The 20,493-nt window shown below is 56.0% G+C and overlaps 1 protein-coding gene across 1 annotated transcript in view; it reads right to left on the bottom strand.

The window, feature by feature from the left end:
• The window catches only part of RNF4 (ring finger protein 4), a 21,227-nt gene extending 4,934 nt beyond the window's left edge, over positions 1-16,293 (bottom strand). Inside the window, exons 1-4 of the mRNA XM_011374699.2 lie at positions 16,137-16,293; positions 6,739-6,882; positions 4,958-5,072; positions 3,021-3,100 (exon numbers count right to left, since the gene is read on the bottom strand). Coding sequence (XP_011373001.2) covers positions 3,021-3,100; positions 4,958-5,072; positions 6,739-6,882; positions 16,137-16,271 — 474 coding nt within the window. The 5' untranslated portion in view covers positions 16,272-16,293. The remainder of the gene's footprint in view (positions 1-3,020; positions 3,101-4,957; positions 5,073-6,738; positions 6,883-16,136) is intronic.
• Between the last annotated feature and the right edge of the window lie 4,200 nt (positions 16,294-20,493).

The following is a 20,493-nucleotide window of genomic DNA, read 5'->3' as shown; positions in this document are numbered from 1 at the left end:
TGGAATGAGACAGAATGTCCACGACTGCAACCATTTTCACTCAGCCAGTGCTGAATTTTCAGCCCATGCTTAAGGCAAGGAAAAAAAGGAAAAAAACTTTTTCTGTGTATATAGAAATCCAAAAGATTTACAGATTGAAAATTGCTGGATAAAAATAAATAAATAAATAAATAAATAGAATCAATTGCATTTCATTATGTTAGCAAATCATAAAAACAAAAAACTTTAAAATACCATTTTAATAGCATCCTAAAATACTAGGTACCTATATAAACCTAACAAAAGACTTGCAAAACCAGCACAGGGAACATCATAAAGCTTTACCGAGAGGCACTAAAGATCCCATCGCAAACCACACAGAAGTCAATAGGTGCAGATTAAAGACCTAAACGTGGAACGTGAAGTAGTTAAAACTTTAGAATATGGGAACATATTTTTACAACACGAGATTTTCTCCAACAAACAGAAATTCAACTGTATTAAAATTAAAAACCTCTGTATATAAGCCAAAAAGAAAAAGGTAAGCCTCTGAGTAGGAGATAGACAACTAATGGCAGACTTGCATTTAGAACTTACAAAGAATTTATAAAAAACAAGACAAGGCAGACGACCAAAAGAGAAAAAAAATTCACCGTTAAAAAAAATGAAAAGGTTGCTTTGTTCTGGTTCCACTTCTTCGGCCTTTTAAAAAGTTATATACACAGTATGTAAAAAATCTTTAACGTTTCAAACAGGCACGTCGCAAAAGAGGAAAATGAACCACCAGTACACATGAAAAGGTGTCCAGTGCCAACAGTAACTGGGCAAATGCCAACTACGACCCGGCGGGGTCCTGCCAGGCAGCCCCCAGCAGACTGGCTGAGCGGGGGGTGCCGAGGCCGTGGGGAGAGAAGCCCACTCTGGCGTGGCGTCCATTGGCGCAACCTCTTCAGAAAAGAGATCTCGTAAAAATCAGAGACACACGCCCTGGGACCCAGCAGTGACAGCCTTTCTGGGGTACGAAACGCCAAAAATTAGTGTTGAGGAAAAACATGGGAGCAGAGAGGTGCAGGTCTCTCTGCATCTCACAGAATCTGTATTTCTCATCACTGGGGCTTCGGGTCCCCTGAGAGTTGGGGAGACATGGTCTGCATCAGGTCTCTGAGGCCGCTGGGGAGCCTGCCACACAGCTGCTCCCAGGCAGGGCTCACAGCACACAGGTGGACCTCGCAGGCTCTGCTGGGCCTGGCGGGGCACCCAGGGGGCGCGGGGGGACGGACGGTTCCCATTTCCTACCCTCCTGCGTGCAGGCCCGAAGTCACCCTGAACTCAAGAGAGAGAATTTTGGCTGCGAGCGTTTATCTCTATAAATTTAAAAACTGGCATTTAGATTTATTAAAACAGACAACAGAAATGGAAAACGAGGAGTGACATTAAGTCCAAAACAATTATTTTATGGTTGAGAGCACTGAAGCCACAGTAAAGTCCTCAGACCACAGTGACCCAGCCACTCAGGACAGAAACACAGGACCTGCCTCCCAAGCCCGTTTCCCCTTCACCTCCGCCTGCCCCTGGCCACCCGCCCATTCCAGGACAGCTGTCCCCACGCCGACAGTCCTGTCCTGTGTCTCCCGATGCCCCCGTGCGCCCAGGGAGACAGGAAAACACGAAGCTCGGGGAAGGCCACGAAGCAGTCATTCAAACAGAATCAAGGTGTGGAGGGGACGTCGGGGTGTCGGCCTGTCACCCAATAGAGGCGAACTGTCGTCTCCTCGAGGGCAAGAGTGGGGTCCTGTGGGCAGAACCCCAGCCTCCCCAGCACCTGGCACGCCGGGCACAGGAGGAAAGAACCCCGCACTGCTACCAAGAGTCCATCGTCGTTGGGGCCGCGGGCTTCGGCCAGGTCCAAACTCGGCTGCCTTTCCAGACGCCCAGGGCCCCGCGGCAACGCTGTGTCTCCATGGGCCACGGAGCGCAGCGGCCGGGCCCCAACGGCACTCACGGCACTCACGGCACAACCCCACACACACCCCGGCACTGCCGCTCCCCTTTGGGGCCGGCGCCCCTGAGCACCCACCCCACCTGCTGGGCAGTAACCAACTTGGTGAGCACACAACGTGGAGTGGGGTGAAGGACGGGACAACAGAGACACACGACAGGCACCAGCGGTTTCCGGCCAAGGCCAGAGTCTAAATCCCTACGTCTGCCAGGACAGCCCGTCCTCGCCCTGTCCTTCTAAGGAATTCTGGAAGCTTCTTGGCGCGGCCCTCTTCTGAGGCTCTTAAGCTGCCAGGATGACCCCAGACCGTGGGCTCCAAGGAGAAACTCAGCGGCGAGCGACTCCCACCAGCCTCACGCTGCCAATCGTGCGATCGCCCCACTTCCCCAGTGGCATAGGCCCCCAGCCCCCGCAGCGGGGCTCTGCAGAATGTGTCCACACGTCCTCTGACCGGACCGGTCTCCTGCCCCCAGGGCCGCACAGGGCGTGGCATGGAGCCCCTGCCTGGGTCCACACCTGGCGCCACGGGCAGGGGGCGCCACGGCCTCCTGGGCTCCATCCTCCGAGTCACCGGGTGGTGCTGATGTGTGCCTGCCCCGCGGAGACAGCTGCTCCGGGACCCAGACTCCCCTGCAGTGCTGTACAAACACTGGGCACCCCCCAGGGGCTGGGCGCTCAAGCACAGGGTCCCGCTTAGTCCTCACGACACCCTCTTGATGTGGACAGCAGCTCCCGTGTCATAAGCAGAGTCAACAATGCTAAGTGACTTGCCCAAGGTCACACAGCTGATGCAAAGGGTAGAAGCAGGGACTAGAGAGACATGGGCCCCTCGGAGTCCACCCCCAAGTGTCAGCTGGGGAAAGGTCAGGGACACAGGTCACTGTCCACAGGCAGCAGGGACCTCCCTGACACGTTTTCCACCTTGGCTCCAGTCACTGAATGCACAAGTTCCTTTGGCACAAACCTGTGACCAAGGCCTTAAGCCGTCGGTGCTTGCTGGGGGCCCACAGTCGCGAAAGGCCAACCCCCACGCCCCACTTACCACGACAGAGTCGTTGTGAGTCAGGTCCACGACCACGGGCTCTAAAGATTCACAGGTGAGGTCCACTATTTCGTCTCCAGCTTCAAAATGAAGCATTTTAACAAGCGTTAGGAAGGAGAGCAAAGCGCACAGCCCCGTCCTGACGAACACAGTCACAAGTGGTGCAGGCTTACTGCAAACTGAAACCCTAACTACGGCGTGCGAGGAGCATCGGGACCAACCCCCTTTCAGCGACCGCCAACCAATGCCCTTCCATAACTCGCTGTGACAGTACGTGGCTTCTACAAATACTCCACCAGGGAAGGGGACAGGTGCCCGTGCATCCGCACATCTCCACCTATGGCTTCACACTACCACGCAGCTAGACCTCTGTGCGCCCCCAACCTGCATCATCACAGGGGAGAGGTGGTGACTTATGGTGAAGGAACCAGGCACGCTCGGCTCAGGGCCTTCCTGTTTGGGATGGACCCCCCTGAAACCAGCCGGGGAAGCTGGTAACTGCCACTTGCCCACAGACCTCAACACGTGCTTAGCTCAGCACCTTCATCAGTTTTTTTGATGGTCCCCTGGAACCCCTCCACCAAAACGGGCAGGGCCGGTCCTGCAGCTTGAGCCCTAGGCTGCTGTGGCGTCCACGCGAGCACAGGGCAAAGTGGGGAAGAGCGTGCGCCGGTGGTTACCGGCACTCACGTGGTAGGTGCGGGTGAAGGGCACAGCACAACTTCTGTTTACATAAACTGAAAGGTTTATGTCCATCGATTCTACTGTGATCAACATTAAAAAGGACAAGGGTGGGGTTTTTAGAAACTATTTGGGGGAGGTGACTAATACATTTAGCATATTCAAACTTGTTTTATTTTCTTGCATTAAAGACTCACATGGCTAAACCCCCTACCATGTCAGAGATGTCCATGCCATCCATACAAAAAGACCTCGTTCAGGGAAAGTCTGTGTACTGACACACACAATCCACAGAACCACTCCCGCTCCGGGGACACTACGTTTGGCTCTCACGGTAACGACACTCCGTGGGCCACCAGCACGTACAGACCTGCATGTGGCTGAGGCTGCGTACAGCATGGCAGAGCTGTATCGGGAGCCATCGGGCCTTCCCCGGGCTGAGAGCGAGCCCTTGGGCAGACCTGACAGGGAGGCCCGCACCGGCCACTCCTGGACAACACGCAGTGCGGACAGCAGGGCACCAGCTCTAGGCAGCGGGCAGCCAGGTCCCAGCCTCCAGGCCCCTAGGAAGCCATGGTTCGGGGTGGACTCAGAGAGCAGAGACAACGCTGGGGCTGCTGCACTCAACAGGATCCGCAAGCGGCGTGTTGGACAAGCCGCTGCTCCTCAAGGTCACTCTTCAGCCGTTGTAGTTATAAAAACCAGCTTAATAAACTCTGGGCAAAGGGACTCGATGCAGGCCACGCGCTGCTTCCCCGAGCGGGCGGTGGGGATGGGTCTGGGCTCCACCTCGCACACAGGCCGCTCCAGCCCCACGGCTGCCTTCCTGGGCGGTTTTTGGTCTTAACGAAAAGAGACGAGGAAAGCCGAGTAGTGCAGGGGCTGAGCGAACGGGAGGCAGGATTTCAGATAGCACACGTGGGTCCAGGACAGTCTTGGCCCCGCTCACGCCCCAGAAGGCTGACTGTCAGCCCAGCCGAGTGGCGACTCCTGCGCTGTTAGCTGCACGCTGTCACTGCGGGCGAGTCTGAGGCAGTGACAGCAGCTGGCCTCGGACTCTCTGTTTCAGCCTCGTGACAACTCCATGCAGCAGACCCCACAGTAGCCCCCATTTCAGATGAGAAGCCCAGGCTCAGACAGGCTGTGTGACCTGCATGGGGCCCCATGGCTGGGACGTGGCAGTGCCATGTGGTCACCCACGCCCACCCATGCCGTCCCATGCCAATGCCCACGGTCAGCGTGCCCCGCAACCTCACCGCTCTCCACGAGTTCTATGGGTTCGGCTTCCAAGGCCATCTCAGGGGTGGAGGCTGCTTCCCGAGTTCGCTTCTGGGCTTGTCTGGAGCTCAGTGTCCCTCCGCGACGCTTTCTCTGACGGGAGCCAGAGGAAAAGAAAAGTCACACGAGCTCCTGCCTGACAGGATTCCGGCAAGGGGCAAAAGGCCAGCACAGGAACAGCCCGACTCACTCGGAGGTGGCGGCGGCCAAGCAGACCTGTGCTGGGGGCCTTTCAAAACCTGAGATTCTGGAACAGCGACTGTTCACAGAGAAACCAGCCCGCACACATGGAGAACACAAGTCCCGTAAAGCAAAGCCCGCTCCCTTGGCCCAAAGGTACAGGGCGCACAGCTCTGCGGAAGCCCCCAGTCCGCATCCACATCCTGGGCCCTACCTCCTTGAACTTGTTTGGCCTCACCGAGCCTTTTCTACTTTTAGCCCAAAGGCGCTCAGTTTCTCAAGTTTCTGTCCACTGCGGAAAGCAGGTCTTCCTTGGGCAAGTCTGGTCTCTAATCTTTGGGATGTATCAGGTGTGGCTGACCCCTAACAGTCACCCTCCAACAACACAGAAAACCAAAGTTCTCTCAGCCTCTTCCCAGTGGCCTGCAGGGAGCCATGCTTGGGGGAGACTCGGTCTCCAGGCCTGTCTGCAGCCATGACTCTGCCCCAGCGTTCCCGAGCTGGCAGGTGAATCAAGAACACGCCCCCGCAGCCTTCCCCAGTGAGTGCCACAGGACCTCGGACTGGGCCATCAGCCTGCCCCTCCCCCAGCCTGGCTCAGCGCCTCAGCGTGCCAGTGCCCCGCTCCAGGGCACTGGGCCACTGCCCTGCACGACAGCCGACTGGGGCCGTCCAGTAAACGCCAAGGCTGAACTTGCCCACCAGCTTCAGCCTCGTAGAGTTATCCTGAGCCTCACGACGTAAGCACGTAAAGAACTGAGCACAGACCAGAGAGGCCATTACTACTAAGCCCCCTATGTGCCTGCCTTACTAGGCGTTCTGTCTCTGGAGACACTGGGATGACAGGACACTGTTGGTGAGACCTGCACAACACCCATAAGCATCCGTCACCAGCCCAACCCTCGCTAGGCAACAGAGAAGGCCGGAGGTGCTGGCGTTCTGACGGAGACCCTGTACCAGACGTCACCTCAAGGAACTGGGCTGAGAGCCTGCAGGTGCTCTGTGACAGAGGGGCTACCAGGAGGCCCAGAGGGAGCGACAGCAGCAGCTCAAGTGTCCACTGAGGAACAGCGGTGTCCCTCAAGGGGCCGACGCCGGTCTCAGCTGAGTCGGTGCCCAGTGTCTCCAGGTTTCCCTACCAGCCTCCAGATGCTCAGGTCCCCTTCAATGCCACCCCGTTCTGTGTACCTGGTACCTTCCTTCCTCTCAACGAGACAGGTCTTTCTCAGTGGACGCGCTCCCTAGAACCCCTCACGCCCGCCAAAGCCCGTGTGCTTTCTGCTCCCCGAGGGAGCTGAGCAGCAGCTACGGGCCCCGCCAAGTCCAGGTGCCGGACCTGAAGGCTGCTGTAGGAACGTGTCCCCAACCCCCTGGGCAGCCCTCACAGCTCCTTCCAGCAGGGACCACTCGCCACCCCACGTGGCCGATTCTTTCACAGCTCTCAGGAACCTGTGGAACGTCACCTCCGCAACGATGACCCCACCCAGAAGCCCCCCGGACTCTCGTTAACATGTCACAGGGAAGAAGGCAGCTGCTCAGCCTTGAAAATACAACAGGACCCGCGAGCCGGCAGACTCACCGTGCTCATTGTGCTCCTTGGCTGCAACCTAGAGGAGGAGGTGACCTGGGCCACGGTCTGCAGGACGCCGGGTGTTCCCAAGCGCTCGCGCCCGCTGCTCACCCACCCTCTGGGCGGCAGACAGACTGCCAGGGTCGTCAGTTCCTGAAAACAAAGACAGCAAGCTGATGAGCACCGCCTCCCGCACTGTCGCCCATGCTTAGTCCCATCGTCTGGGGGCTTTGCTGAACACTATGCAATGTGTCCTTGGAAGGAGTGAGTATCCCTTTGGAATAGGGGACCTCTGACGTCCAAGCCTATGAGCCTGTCCCGTTCCTGCCAGGACCCTCAGAGCCAGCGCTGTGCAAGCTATAGGAAGATGCGACTCAGAATTGCCCCGTGTGACCTTGCCCACCCCTCACCACCTGGAAGGGACAGAGCTCCCCAGGCCAGAGGAGAGCCTAGAGTCCCTGGCTCTTCCCACAACGTCACTGTCGCCATCTGGAAGAGTGGACAATCTAGCTGAGGGGACGAGAGCCACCCACCCTGTTCGCCCTGTGTGCCAGCTGAGACTTCTGTCCCTGGCAATGCATGAGGGAAGGAGAACCAGAAAGTGTGCATCGGGAAGCTGAGCAGGAGGTTCCAGAGGGAAGAGAAGGCAGAGGCGGAGGCTGCTGGGGACGAGGCCTGGGATGTCACTGGGAGTGGCAGCAAATCCAGAATCAGGGACACAGTGGGTAAGGCAGCAAATGAGAGGCAAACTGTGGAGCCTGGGCCAGGAGTCAGAGCACGGAGTCCCTGTGGTCACCCATTCCGGGCAGGTGACAGTGGCTCTCAAACTTGGGCGGCACCAGGCCCACCTGGAGGGCTGGTTAAACCAGTGTCCAGCGCCACAGGTCTAGGAGGGGCTCGCAATTCTGCATTTCTACCCAGTCCCCAGGCAATGGTGACAGTGCTGCTCCAGGGGCCACACCTGGGGAGCTCAGGACTAGGACAATGGCCACACCTGGGGAGCTTGGGACTAGGAGAATGGCCTCGGCAGAACTGACGGGACCACTTTCAAACCCGTTTTCATCCCCAGCGCCGCCACTGACTCTAACAGGTCTCCCGCCTGCCGGCGCCCCTCGACTCAACTGCCACCCCATCTTTCTAAACACAGCCAATCACGGCAGCCTCGCCCCATCCAGTCCTCACTCCAAGCTCTCCTCTGGCCTGGGGAGCTCTGTCCCTTCCAGGTGGTGAGGGGCCCATGGAGGCCAGCCGGCCTCGCACGCATCACCTCTCCAGAGCCGGGGCCTCCAAACCCCTCCCTGCAACCCCGGGCGAGGCACTGAACTTCCCGTGCTGCTTCCTCAGCTATGAAGCAGGGCAGCACCTGCGTCAAGGTGCCTGGACCTCGGATGTCCCCGCAGAGCAGAGAGCGGCGGGGGGCGGGGCCGACACCGCCACACTCAGCACTCGCCACTAGGGCTCGGCCGCTCTGCTCGAGCCCTTGAGTGCCGGGCAACGCGCACCCATCGGTGTCAGGGCAGACGGGCTGCGTGTCACTGACTTCTTGGTGTGGCTCCGAGTCCAGTGTACAGACAAGGTGGCACTAGGCAGGCAGCTCAGGTGCTGCAAACGAGGTACGTGAGCTGGGTGTGGAAGAAACCCAGGTCAAGGAGAGCCGGAGGAGGCTTGTCCCTGTAACGCTCCCTCTAGCACCTGGTGGGCTGGGTCCTGCACATCCGCGCTCCCCGCACCTTGCTATCCGCTCTGACCCCGAGTGGTTTACAGGGGTGACCCCTTCACCAGGTCACTCTCTGCGGGGAGACACTTCCTGACAGTCGTCAGGCCGGCCCATAGCAGGGACCACCCGTGCTCTTCCTCACTCAAGGGTGGCACAGACCCTTCCCGAAGAGACAACTTGCGCACTGAGCCTTCGGCTTAGAATGGGGTTCAGGACAGATATTTCCACAGGAGGGAGAGGTGCCCCGACAGCCTTGTAGGCCCAGTCCCAGAGCTGCCACGATTCCTGGAATGACACGTTTATGTTCCCAATCCAAGAAGTGTCTTACATTCAGGTGTACACCCATGACGTAGCTGTTCTGGGGGAAAAATTATCTTGGACTTGAAAAGACCAACAAAAACCGCACTGACAGAGAAGAGACCTATGCTTAGCAAAGAGAAACAGTGTAACGCGCCTGCCCTGCATGTCCAGCAGCCTCTCACCTCCCACTGGTTAACTCTGGGGCTCACAAGATGATTGCTGGAGACAGTCCTGCCGCTGTCCGGGGGCTCCCCCGCCCTCTGAAAGCTGCCCCAGCAGGCCAGCTGCTTCCCCAGAGCTTCCTCATTCTCCAGGCCCTACCCCGCCCTCCCCAACCGCCCCACCCAAAGCCAGGCAGCCAGCGACTCCTCCGAATCTGCTCTTTTTCTGGGGGTAGTAAGGGCCAGCAGTGGGCCGGCAGTCAAAGGTCACAGGAAGTTGGAAGGCTGGCCTGAGGGAAACCTACCAAGAGGCTGGATCATACCAAAGGTGTAGTGGGAAGAGGGGCCAAGGGGTGTGGGAAAGGCAGCCTTCAGCAAGGAGGAAGGGTTCTGGGTCATGCGGGTGATCGAGGCCATGCGAACAGCAATGACACAACAGCTAAAACTCTGAGGTCACTTCTACATGCAGGGCACCTCGCTTTCTAAATGCCTCTCGAGTAACCCTGTCACCTGACCAGGAGGTAGGTACTATATAGTCACCATTTCACAGACCAGGAAGCTAAGGATGGTCAGGCTTGGAGAACCTGCCTGAAGGCCACAGCCATTAAACACCAGAGCCCAATTTAAATGGCATTCTGACACCAGAACCCACTATGCCAGAATCAGATGTACCCAGAAAACCGAACTGGAGAAGGCAGAAGAGAAAAGGCACTGAGGGCAGACGATGTTGTTTCTAGAAACACTGGACATGAGATGTACAGGCAGGAAGGTCCAAGGCAGCAGAAAGGCTTAGGGAGAGACGGCACCAAGTGTGAACATGTGGGGAGTCGGGCGCAGAGAGGGGAGCCCATGGAGAGAATAAACAGTCAGAAACCAAGTGGACAGCCTGGAGACACCAGTCAGCCAGAAGCCACATACATGTCAAGGAGGAAGCAGCAGACTAGCGGGGGCGGGGGGCTAGCACGAGGACCCAGAACCGGCCCCAGGAAGTAATCACTGGTGACCGAGCAAGTGGAGGCCCAAACCGTAGAGAGGCTCAAGCTGGATGCCCGGAGGAAGTGACACTAAAGATGAGGCCCAAAGTGACAGGAGTTATTCAAAACACAGCAGGTAGGTGGGGCGCAGAGGGGGAGGATGCCCAAGACGAGCACCGTGCTGTGTGGGTGGCGCGAGAGAACGGGGACAGCACGGGTAGCACATGCGGCCCCGACACACGCCCCGGGGCGGGACGATCAAAGGTGTTAGAAAGAGATGCCATGTTCAGGTCTACACTTAGAGGGATGTCACCGGAGTGCTCTGAGGGTCGACAGGAGACTGAACGAGTCGGAACGCAGACCGGTGAGGAGACAGGTAACCCAGGCCAGATGAAGCTGTGTGACTTGCGGCAGCGGCAGCGTGGAAGGAAGAGGTGACTGGCTGGTGGGAGGGGGAGCTGACGATAGTGCTGTGTGTTCTCACAGGTGTAACAGTCCACTCAATCATTCTGTTGAGATTGACGGCCCTTCAGCTGTCCTAGGAGACACACATAGGCGCGTGTATGTACATGACATGAACGCGACGTGTGTCTGTCTACATACGTGATGGTCAGAAAACAGACAGAGGCAGCCAGAAAGTGCTGACTAGAGGCCGAACTGTCACTGCACCCCACAAGCCCAGACAGGGTCAGTCACCAGCAGACAGACGGGGGGGGGGGTGCACCACCAGCAGATAGCAGCTCTGCAGCACGTCAGAGGGGGTGAGCAGCTCCTTGGCCCGGCCCCCACAGGCACGCAGAGCCTGCACGGCAGGCTGGGACAGTGAGGCTGGTACGGGAATCCGAGCACTAACTCTCTCCCACATTGGTCCCACAAGCGCCAAGCCACCTGGATTCCACGGCGGCTTCCGGTGCAGCTTCCTCCAGGGAGGCAGCGAGCAGAACCTCGGCCCTCACCCCGCGCGGTGACTGGCGGCTCTAAGGCAGCTGCAAGCAGTCCCTCCTGTGAGCTGGCCAAGCTGGCCCTGCAGGGTGATGCCAGCGCAGTGACAACACGGAGAAGCCTAAGTCCCACAGCACCTCACCAGGAAATGCCAGCTTATCGGCGACTGGCCAGCTCACGGCTCCCCGCTTTTAAACCATAAACGCGGACTCCTTCCCATGTTATTTTAAGTGCTTCTCTAAATGGAATTTCCAAAGTAACGTTACAGAACGTGTGTTAAAGAGCGAGAGCATCTTCGGGACTGTTGCTGGGCGCTGCCCACATGCTCTTGGCAACGAACCAGTACCTGGCACAACCTGCCCTCCCAGGGGACCGAACGGGAGCATGCAAAGCTGTTGACAGCTTTCATTTCAAAGCTTCCTAAATTCAACTGTGTGCCACGGTTGCATCAACAACCAGGCCTTAGTACTCAAGGAAAACACCAGCCTCTTGCTTTTCATACAAAGAAGGTGCGTGGTAAACCACCCACCAGCTGGCAGCGCAGGCCCTGCAGCCTTGCACAAATGCTTGACCTCGGTGCCGTGTCACCGTCTTTCATGGGAAATACCCTGAGCTCACAGCTGTTCTGCGGGATGGTGATGCTGAATGCAAGCACCCGGGAGGTGACCCCCTCAGCTAGTTAACTCAATGAATAATTAGAGGTGCCACCCTGGGCCAGGCACTGTCCGGGGACTAGAAACACTTGTGAACATGACAGACACTCACAGGGCACACAGTCTAGGTGGAAGGACAATCAGTAAATTACGTAACTACTACGTTTTGTGTCAGGAGGACCAAAAATCGAGGCTCTTCTTGCAAATGTAAGAGCAAGGCACAGCCTCGTCCCCAGGGGGGACTGGAACAGCGCTCCTGGCCCTCAGCGCAGCTTCACGCAGGTCCAGAGACCGAGCGAAGACCCGAGTGAGCCGATCACTTCTTAGTGGAGGCTGGAGAGCAGCGGGCGGCCCCTCCTCGGCACGTGCTCCCAGAGGCTCGCAGGGTGACAAGGGGTCCCCCAAGGTTCACGCAGGACAAGCACATAGATTTGGCCGAAGCAGAAAGCGCAGACTGTGCCTGCAGAGATGGTGAGTGAGTCTCTCGCATATGAACCCTATGACCCTGAGAAGCCACCATCACAGCAATCGACAAGTCCCAGAGGCCTGGAAGGAGCACCAGCGCCGGGGGCCCCACACCTGCTCAGTGATCTGTCACTCAGGGTGTCTCTCCTCTCTCTCAGCACAGGACCACCAAGGGCCGCCCTCTGCTTCTACCAGAGAAAGAGCAGCTGTCCAGGCAGAGGTGCCCTTCTTTCTGTGACTCAGGCCTTGAGATGCGAGGATCAGAAATAGAGAATGAACTTCAGCCTTCTAACAATCTATGAAATAAATGCATAAGTACCAAAAATAAATATAAAGAATATCATTCAGCCTTAAAAATAACTTTCTGATACGTGCTGCAACGTGGATGAACTAAAGATGGAAGACATTAAGCTCAGTGAACTAGACACGGAAGGACAAATATATCGCATAATTCCTGCTATGCGAGGGACAGAGCCATCGAATTCAGAGGCAGAAAGTGGGACGGTGACTGCTGGGGCGGGGGTGGGGTCAAGTAACTTGTTTACTGAACACAGTGCTGTCTGGGGAGACGGAATGCATACTGGGGATGAATGCTGGTGTTGGTCACACAGCCACATGGCTTTACTTAAGGCCGCTGAATACCTGAGCGTGGTCTGAATGGTCTACTTTACATTATGCACATTTATAACAGAAGGGACCAGCTAACACAGAGAAGGCGGAGGCCGGCAGGAGGAAGGCCTTTATGTGGCCCGAGGGAGTTAAAAGGCTTCATACTGCAGCTCAAAAGTAATTGCCAGGCTCCAAAAACCGAAGATATTACGAATACTCCCCAATGATCACACCCGTTGCCTTCGCATCTATGGCCAGCCTCCCAGCCCTATCCTTCTGCCTCACCGGCAGTTAAGTTACAGATACCTGTGGTCCATGCGCTATAAAAAACCACAGGGCTTTGGGGGTGGGGAGGACACGGAATTAGGCTGGAACACTCAACTGTCAATCACACACGCGTGCACACACAGGTAAGAACCTAACGAAAACTGGCACAGTTCTACACACGGTGAGTGCTTCGGAATCGCAGGTACACGAGGACCACGGACTGTGCAGCTGTGCAGCTCGGGAGCTACCGGGAAGCGGGGAAGCGCTGTATGACACAGCCGTGCGTGCGGGCGGCTCCCAGCACACGAAATCAACCGAGACAGGGCGACATGGGAGACAGCACAGTCCACGGTCTGTGTGCCTCGGTTCGGCCAAGTTCGATTTTCTGTGTTCACCTAGTATTCCCCACAGATGAAATCGTGCATGGCAAACTCAAATTCTCATTATGTTCAAACTGTTCCCGAGTCTATCAATCCCGCTGGAACAAATTCATGCGTCCAAACGAGCATTTAGAGCAGAACTAACTGCTGCACACCAGGTAACCTGAATGTCAGTCACCCACCCAGGCTCTATCCTGTCCCATAATCTGATACATGCCAGGGTCTCCACCACACTTGAGGTAACTACTGCTCACCCTTCGAGGCCTACCTCAAAGGCGGCTTGTGTTTCTCAACTACTCCTAGTCCTGATCTAACTATTTCTGCTTCTGCATTCAACACGATAAATGTAATTCTAAGGTGAATACTTCTAACGGCATCCCCCACTATTAGCACAGACGTGTTGGGTAAATGACTTTACTCCACGAAAATAAATTGCGAAGCTCATTAGATGCTTGACAGAAGTGGCAGATACTTCGAAGAGATGGCGCAGAGGGTTTCTGAGGGGGAAAGACGCATGGGGGAAATGGAGCCTTGCGCTGCTGGTAAAAACAGTCGCCATCAGAAAACAAAATGAGACTCACAAACGTGACCATCTGAGAGAACAGGAGAAAACACCTCTACCTGAGGCATTTTCAACTTGCAGGGAGAAAGAGGCCAGAACAGCCAGAAAAACATCAAGAACGTGCCTAGAAAAAACGCAAATTTTAGTAGTGCTGGTATCCCAAGCAGCAGAATTTAGCAAGTTTGGCTAAAATAAGAGGTGAGGTGCAGCAGAGAAATGCGCAGGCCCTAAGACCACCGCGGGGCAGGGGGTGGGGGTGGGCGCTCAGGATCAGTAACCAGAGCCTGCAAACGCCATCGCTGAAAATCCAGTTCCTTGAGAATTTTTACAGTCGGACCTCTCCTGGGTAAACATTTTCAAAAGAAAAAGAAACATGAACATAAAATCAATATCCCCCACTTTAAAGTTTTATTTTTACTATTTAAAGCTACTAGAAACCCTGGCCATGTGCTTTCCCGCCACAGAAAGACGTGGATGACAACGTCCAGCAAAAGGAAGAGAGATGGAGTCTGAGGTTCAGATGCAAGGTCTGCTTACTGTGTGACCTTGAGCAAGCGACTGACGTCCATGTGCAAGTAAAATGGAGCTAAGCACGACTGCCCAACAGGCTGGGTGTGTAAGAGGTGTGAGTGGTAGAAGACACTCGCCAGTAGATGTGATTACCTCGCAAACCTAGAGGAACCCCTCAGACAAGTGAGTCACATTCCAGGCCTTTTGTGCCTGCTTCCAGCTTATCTCTTCACTCCCATCTCTCTGAACAATCTGTATTTCGACCTCAGGGAATTTCTCATTCCCTCCACCCTCATGCCTCAGCTCCACCAGGGCCTGTATGGCGCCTGCTGCTGCACCCCAAGCAGAAAGCTTGGCACACAAAAGACCTCAAAAATGTGCTGACTTAGAATATTAAAGTATGCATTCTCAAAGGAGGCAAAAAAAAAAAAATCTCACTCCTTTTATGTACAAAGCAGATATGCATACGGTACATAAAAAGGCACACATTATATAGACAGCATTGTATTTCACGGAGAGAGGGCGATTAGAAAAACAATGTCTGAAGAAAGCTCGCTGTAAAATGGTTGCTAAATACTGTATTAAGACAAAATTTCTGAATCAGAATTAGAAGCTCAAGTTCAGGCAATACAAAAGCCAGCAATCCACCTTTCTACTGGAACATTCCCATTTCACCTTAAACTCACAGATAAAACTGAACCCAATGTCTCCCACCCATTAAAAAAATTACCAGAAAAAAAAAAAGATTCCCTTCAGCATCTCTGCCTTTCGTTACCAGAGGTCCCAAAACTCCTGGTCACCGAGCTCGAAGGCCTGCCTAGTCCCGCAGTTAGGAAACCGAGGTTCCCGATTCGCTCTGCTGTCAACTAGCTGGCTGCGCGACCTTGGGCAGACTGCCTCAGTCTCCCCAACCGCTCGAGCAGCCTAAGCTGAGCGCAGGACTGCAGAGCGGACTGAGTCTGGCTCCTAGATTCGGCGCAGAAGAACAAAGGCATGGCTGTGAACGTCGACAGGCACCGGACAAGGATAAGACAAAAGCCATAACCCCACAAAAAAGGCTCCCCGGGGCTCCAGGCTCCTCCAGGCTAAGAGCTCTCCCTTCCCCCCTCGACGGGGTCAAAGGGTGGACAGTGGCATTCACTGAGTCCTGCGATTCGGGTCTAAAGCCTCAGCGTCAAGGCCCTGATAACCTTCCGACACCTGCCTGCGGGCGCCCGAGGGGCGGGGCCTCGGCCGAGGGCCTCGGCAATCACGGGTTCCACCAACGACCGGAAGCTGAGGACTTACTACACTCAGGCCCCGGGCCGGGCGCCCCCGGCCCCGTGCAGGCCCGCAGGAGGCTCCGCCACGCGGTTCGGTAGGGCTCGCAGGCCCGCGATGGCGGGGCGGCGGCGCGAGCACACAAAGGAGGCGGCGTTGGCGAGGAACAAAACCCTTGCCCAGGTCTCCCCCGAACGGCCCGAACGGCCCGCACAGCCCCCGCCGCCCTGGGCCGCCCCGCCCGGCTCTCCGAGTGACCTTGGACGCCTCCCTCCCCCTCCGAACCTCGGTTTCCCTGGCTGCTTTGCGGACTGAGCGCCGCGGCCGCGGCCCGCCCGGGCAGCCAAGAGCCAGGGCAAGGCCTCCTCACATTGTTGCATGCGCCAAAACGGGCTCGTGCAGCCGCTCCGACGCCGGGGAAGGCGGACGGGCCGGCCCGCGGGCACGGGGAAGGCCCGACCCCGCTTCGGGGCCCGAAGGGGGTCGGCCTTGCCGAGGCGGCTCCCTGGGCCGCGGCGCCGAGGCCTCTGCAGGCCGCAAAGCCGCCCGAACCCCCCATCTGCCCACTCCTGGGCTGCCGCTCCCTCCCCGCGAAGTCTGGCCGTACTTGGAGCGCGGCTGGTCCCGCAGGCGCGGCCGCCGCCGCACTCGAGCTGGGATGCACCTTCGGAAGCTGCTGAGGAGAAGCCCTCCAGCAAGAAGCCGCCGCCTCAATAGCGAGCCACTTCCGCTCCTGAGGCATCGGCTCCGCCCCTCTTGCATCCCCATTGGCCGCCACCGCCTTTACTCCCGCGTTCTACGGGTCGAGGAGGTATATTTTCAATTCTATTGGATAAGAAAACCATCTATTACCACTTTGAAACGCGCCTTGTTCCGGGCCCGCTCACGCTCGCGAGCGCAAGCTCCGGTCTTCTCGCGAGAGACGCGATCGGCACCTCTCCGCTCGTCCGCAAGGCCTCCCGGGAGTTGTGGTCTGCGGACCGACGCGTTAGTCCAGGCCGGCCCTCCCGCGGCGCAAGCACCCGGCACGCCCCCGCCCCTCTCCGGGCCGCGGTTTCCACCCCTGTCAACGAGGCCCTTGTGAGCAGTGTTTCCGGGGGCTCTACTATCGGCCGGAAACTGGATCAAGATCTACCCCTCTTCAAGGGCGCACGCGACTCGCGGCGTGCCAGGCCCTGGTCTGGCGTCTGTCCCCGTGATCCTGGACTGTCCCAGGCTGGTGGTGGAGACGGGAGGGAAGCACAGCCTGGTCCATCTGCGGGAACCTGGAGGAGGCCCTGAAACTGGACTCGGGAGGGCTCCCCGGAGGAAGCGACCTCGGAGCTGGGAACTGAAAGGACAAGAGGGGAGAAGAGAGTTCTAGAAGAGGGACCCTGGGTGGGGAGAGATTGAAGGCCGCCCAGTGTGCCGGGAGCACAGGTGGAGGGCATTGTGGGTGGGAGACGGCGAGAATCAGCTCTGGGAGGTTAGGAACCTGGTCCAGATGCCAGGCTAAGAATCTAGATAAGCCCCAGGCCAATGGATGTCAGGAAAGGAAAGACTGGACCACAGAGAGCACGCTCATCCAGGTCTCACCAAGGTGCAGCAGAAGGAAGCTCTCAACAGGGGCCTCTGGGCCTCTGCTTCAACTCCAAGGTCAACAGTGCAGGCCCTGGATCCCTCCTGTCTGAGTCTGAATCCCAGCTCCACTGTTTAATCACGTCTCACCAGTTCCCTGTCACATGGACATGATAACAGTACCTTCGTCAGAGGAAGCAGGTGGAGAGCCGGAGCACAAGCACAGCACTGCATAGGTGCCTGCCAGCCCCTGAGTGGGGGCTGCAGATCATTTCTTTTTGTTCTGAGAATACCCAGATCTCAGGCCATGCTCTGGTCCCTAGGCTCACTCAGGCAGCGAGGAGATCACTCCAAATGCCTTGGAATGGACTGTTTTCTAAGATCGGGTCTTTAACCCAGAAGATCAAGTCATGTGGAAAAGATCAAGCAGATCAAAAACAGAGCATTCATATTTTTGTGTTGAGTTTATAAGCTATCTGTCTTTGATACTTTATGTAATTATAAGGGAACGTGGCATGGTAGAGTAAATATCAGATAAATTTTATTCCAGTGTGAAATACGTGGTTGAGTACTTAATTTCGACAGTGATTTTAAGTTGGAAGGTACAATATTTTCCAAAGTTTGTGATCATAATTGGAATATTTAAAGAGAATTTGCAAGTTTAAGAGAAATGGAGACATTTGATAGGTACTTTTAACACTTGATAAGGCAGACAACTAAAATGCTAAAAAATAAATTTAGATTCTACATGTGTAAATGCGGTTTAAATGTTTAAGGGGATTTGGCTTATAAATGAGACCATATATGACTAATCAAAATGATAGCTAAAAATGACCAGATTTATAAATAAGATTAGTCATCTGAATTTCACAGCTTAAGGAAAAGCTAGGGGTTTCTATTTGTAACTTTAATACATTAAAGATATGATGTTGAAAAACAAGGTCATGAAATATGCCACTTTCGTGCTCAGAAGCTCTTCAAGTCCTCTGCAAACTGCACTTGACACCGAGCTTGTGTGAGCATCCCTGGCTCCCTCTCAAGCAGTACCTCCCTCTGGCCCCGAAAGTCCCCAGCTTAGAGAAAAGACTGGCACCTCAGTGCTCCTACAGTGCCTCACAGCTAAGTGCAGATTTGGGGGCCTCACCAGAACCTGAATCTCTGTGGGTGAGGCCTGAGATCTTCCTTTAACTATCTCCAAAGGAAGAACCCCTACCCAAATGAGTTTTGGACATTGTCAAGAAGGGTTTTCTGGCTGTGGTTATGCAGAAAATACCCTTAAGCAGAATGGCAATTTCCCAGGTGGTCCAGAGCGGAGCTTTCTGGGTATGGGCTGGCCCTCTTTCCAGGGCAGCTTGCTTCATGCAGGCTGGTCAGTTACCTACTGCTTCAGGCCAAACCTCCTTAGAGCTCAATGCGTTAAACAAAGAGGCATTTATTGTTGCTCATAAATCTACAAGTTAGTTTGAGGGCGAAGGTTCTGGTCCTGGCCGGCCTCACCTGTTGTGGTCTGCTGGTTTGTCGGCTGCCACTAGGATAACAGGCTCTCCACGTGGTGTCTCATCCCAGCAGGCCCCGCAGGGCATGCTTAGCCTGGCCTGGGCAGGGTTCCAGGAGAACAAGAGGGAGCTCCAAGGCCACTTGAGGCCTAGGCACACAGCCACTTCTGCTGTGTCCTATTGGCCAAAGCGAGTCAAGGCCTGGGAGAAATAGACCCTGCCTCTTGATGGGAGGTCACAAGGCAAGAAACAGGCATACAGGGAGACACTCTGCCGTCCATCTACCATGCAAGGCCTGCCCTCAGGCCACTACCTCAGGGGATGGCTCAAGGCCAGCTCCCACCCAGGTTTGTGTGACAGATAGCCTAGGTGCTCTCAAGGTGGCTCCGAGCAACTGACTAGTACAGGAGGGCGGTGAGGGACCTCGGGTACTGCCAACCAGCAATGTTGTCAGTATCCCCAGAATCTGCTGGCCCATGACCTCTCCCCTCTGCTCCTGAGGCCAGTATGGTAGGTGGAGGTAATTGTCCTCTCTTGCCACGGGGCTTGCTTTGGGTGCCATGCAGATCTCCCCCGCCCACAGGAACTGGCTCAGCAGAGCACACTCGATTCAGATCAGGGATACTGGAACAGATGTTCACAAGGCTTCAAGCAGAGGCGGCCCTCTGAAGAGAGCCCTTCTTCCTCTGGGTGTTGTGGGGCTGGAGCTGCTACTGGCTTGGAGACGAGGCAGAGCTCCTGGATCAGGCCTGTCCTGAAGTCCACCCGACCTTTGGCTTCCCAGTTCTGAGGAGCCCATACTTCCCCTTTTGAAACCCTCAGCTCCTGAGGGACTCTCTGGACAGGTCATCACCAGTGTAGTCCCTTGATATCAAGTGAAATGAGTTTGAATCACACTGCGCAGGATATAAGAAATGTCATGTTTATTTCTTTAAATGAAATTTAATCTGCTCCTTGCTCTAGTTTCCTCTTTTTACCAACCTGGGTTTTGGGAAAGTCTTGGGGTTCTGACGTGGTTGAGAATACTGGGGGAGGACCTTGCTCTTTCTTTTGTTCTTGTCACTTAAAAGTGGCCACCTTCCTAATCCGAATGTGCCCTGGGGTCCAGCCTCCCCCTCGGAGGTGCCATCTTCGCCACAGACCCCGGCCGGATGGGGGTGCACGTCTCCTGGTTAGCTATTGACCTGGCGGCTTCTCTCTCCTTCCTGTGGGTCGCGGCACAGCAGGCTTCCGCTAGGCCGCCTCGGGGCCACGCCCCCTCCAGCCTGGTGCTGGGGCCCAGGCCCCAGGAGAAAGAATCTTGTCCCTGAGCAGCCTTCTGCTCAGTGGCCCAACCTTGTTCCTTCTGTGACTCTGCTGAAGGCTGGGCAGCGCTCTAAAGTCACTCAGGCTTAGATTAGAATTTCCGCTCTGGGGGCAGGTCACTTCGCCTCGGAGCACCTCCTCCCCCTTAAACCCCCTTAATGAGATAAGGTATGAGAAGGGCCAGTTCCTGTGGCTCAAGAATCCTGGCCTCGTCTCCGACCAAACGCATGCGCACAATCACACCCCCAGCCGTGGGGGTCCCGGGGTTAACCCACCCGATTCTGGACAGAGAGGGGGGGATTCCAGGTATCCACGTGCAGAGGGGGCTCTGGGAGCTCTGAAGAGGGGGCCCCGCGAATACCTCGTCCTGGGGCGTAGGGAAGGGCTAAGGCGTACAGATTCAGCACATAAAATTCGGGACTCACAGATAAATTTGAATTCCAGATAAAGAGCGGATACTTTTTCAGCACAAAGCTGTCGCAATGATGGGGAGTCCTGCATTTTCTCTGGCAACCCCCGCTCTTGGCAAGGGGAGACTGGGGGGGCGGAGGCGGAGGAAGAGGAAGCGCACGCCACTGGCCGTCGCTTTATTGAGAGGGGGCGGGG

The sequence above is a fragment of the Pteropus vampyrus genome, unplaced genomic scaffold (assembly GCF_000151845.1).
Source record: "Pteropus vampyrus isolate Shadow unplaced genomic scaffold, Pvam_2.0 Scaffold253, whole genome shotgun sequence".
Lineage (NCBI taxonomy): Eukaryota > Metazoa > Chordata > Mammalia > Chiroptera > Pteropodidae > Pteropus > Pteropus vampyrus.
This window is presented reverse-complemented; position numbering and strand designations above follow the sequence as displayed.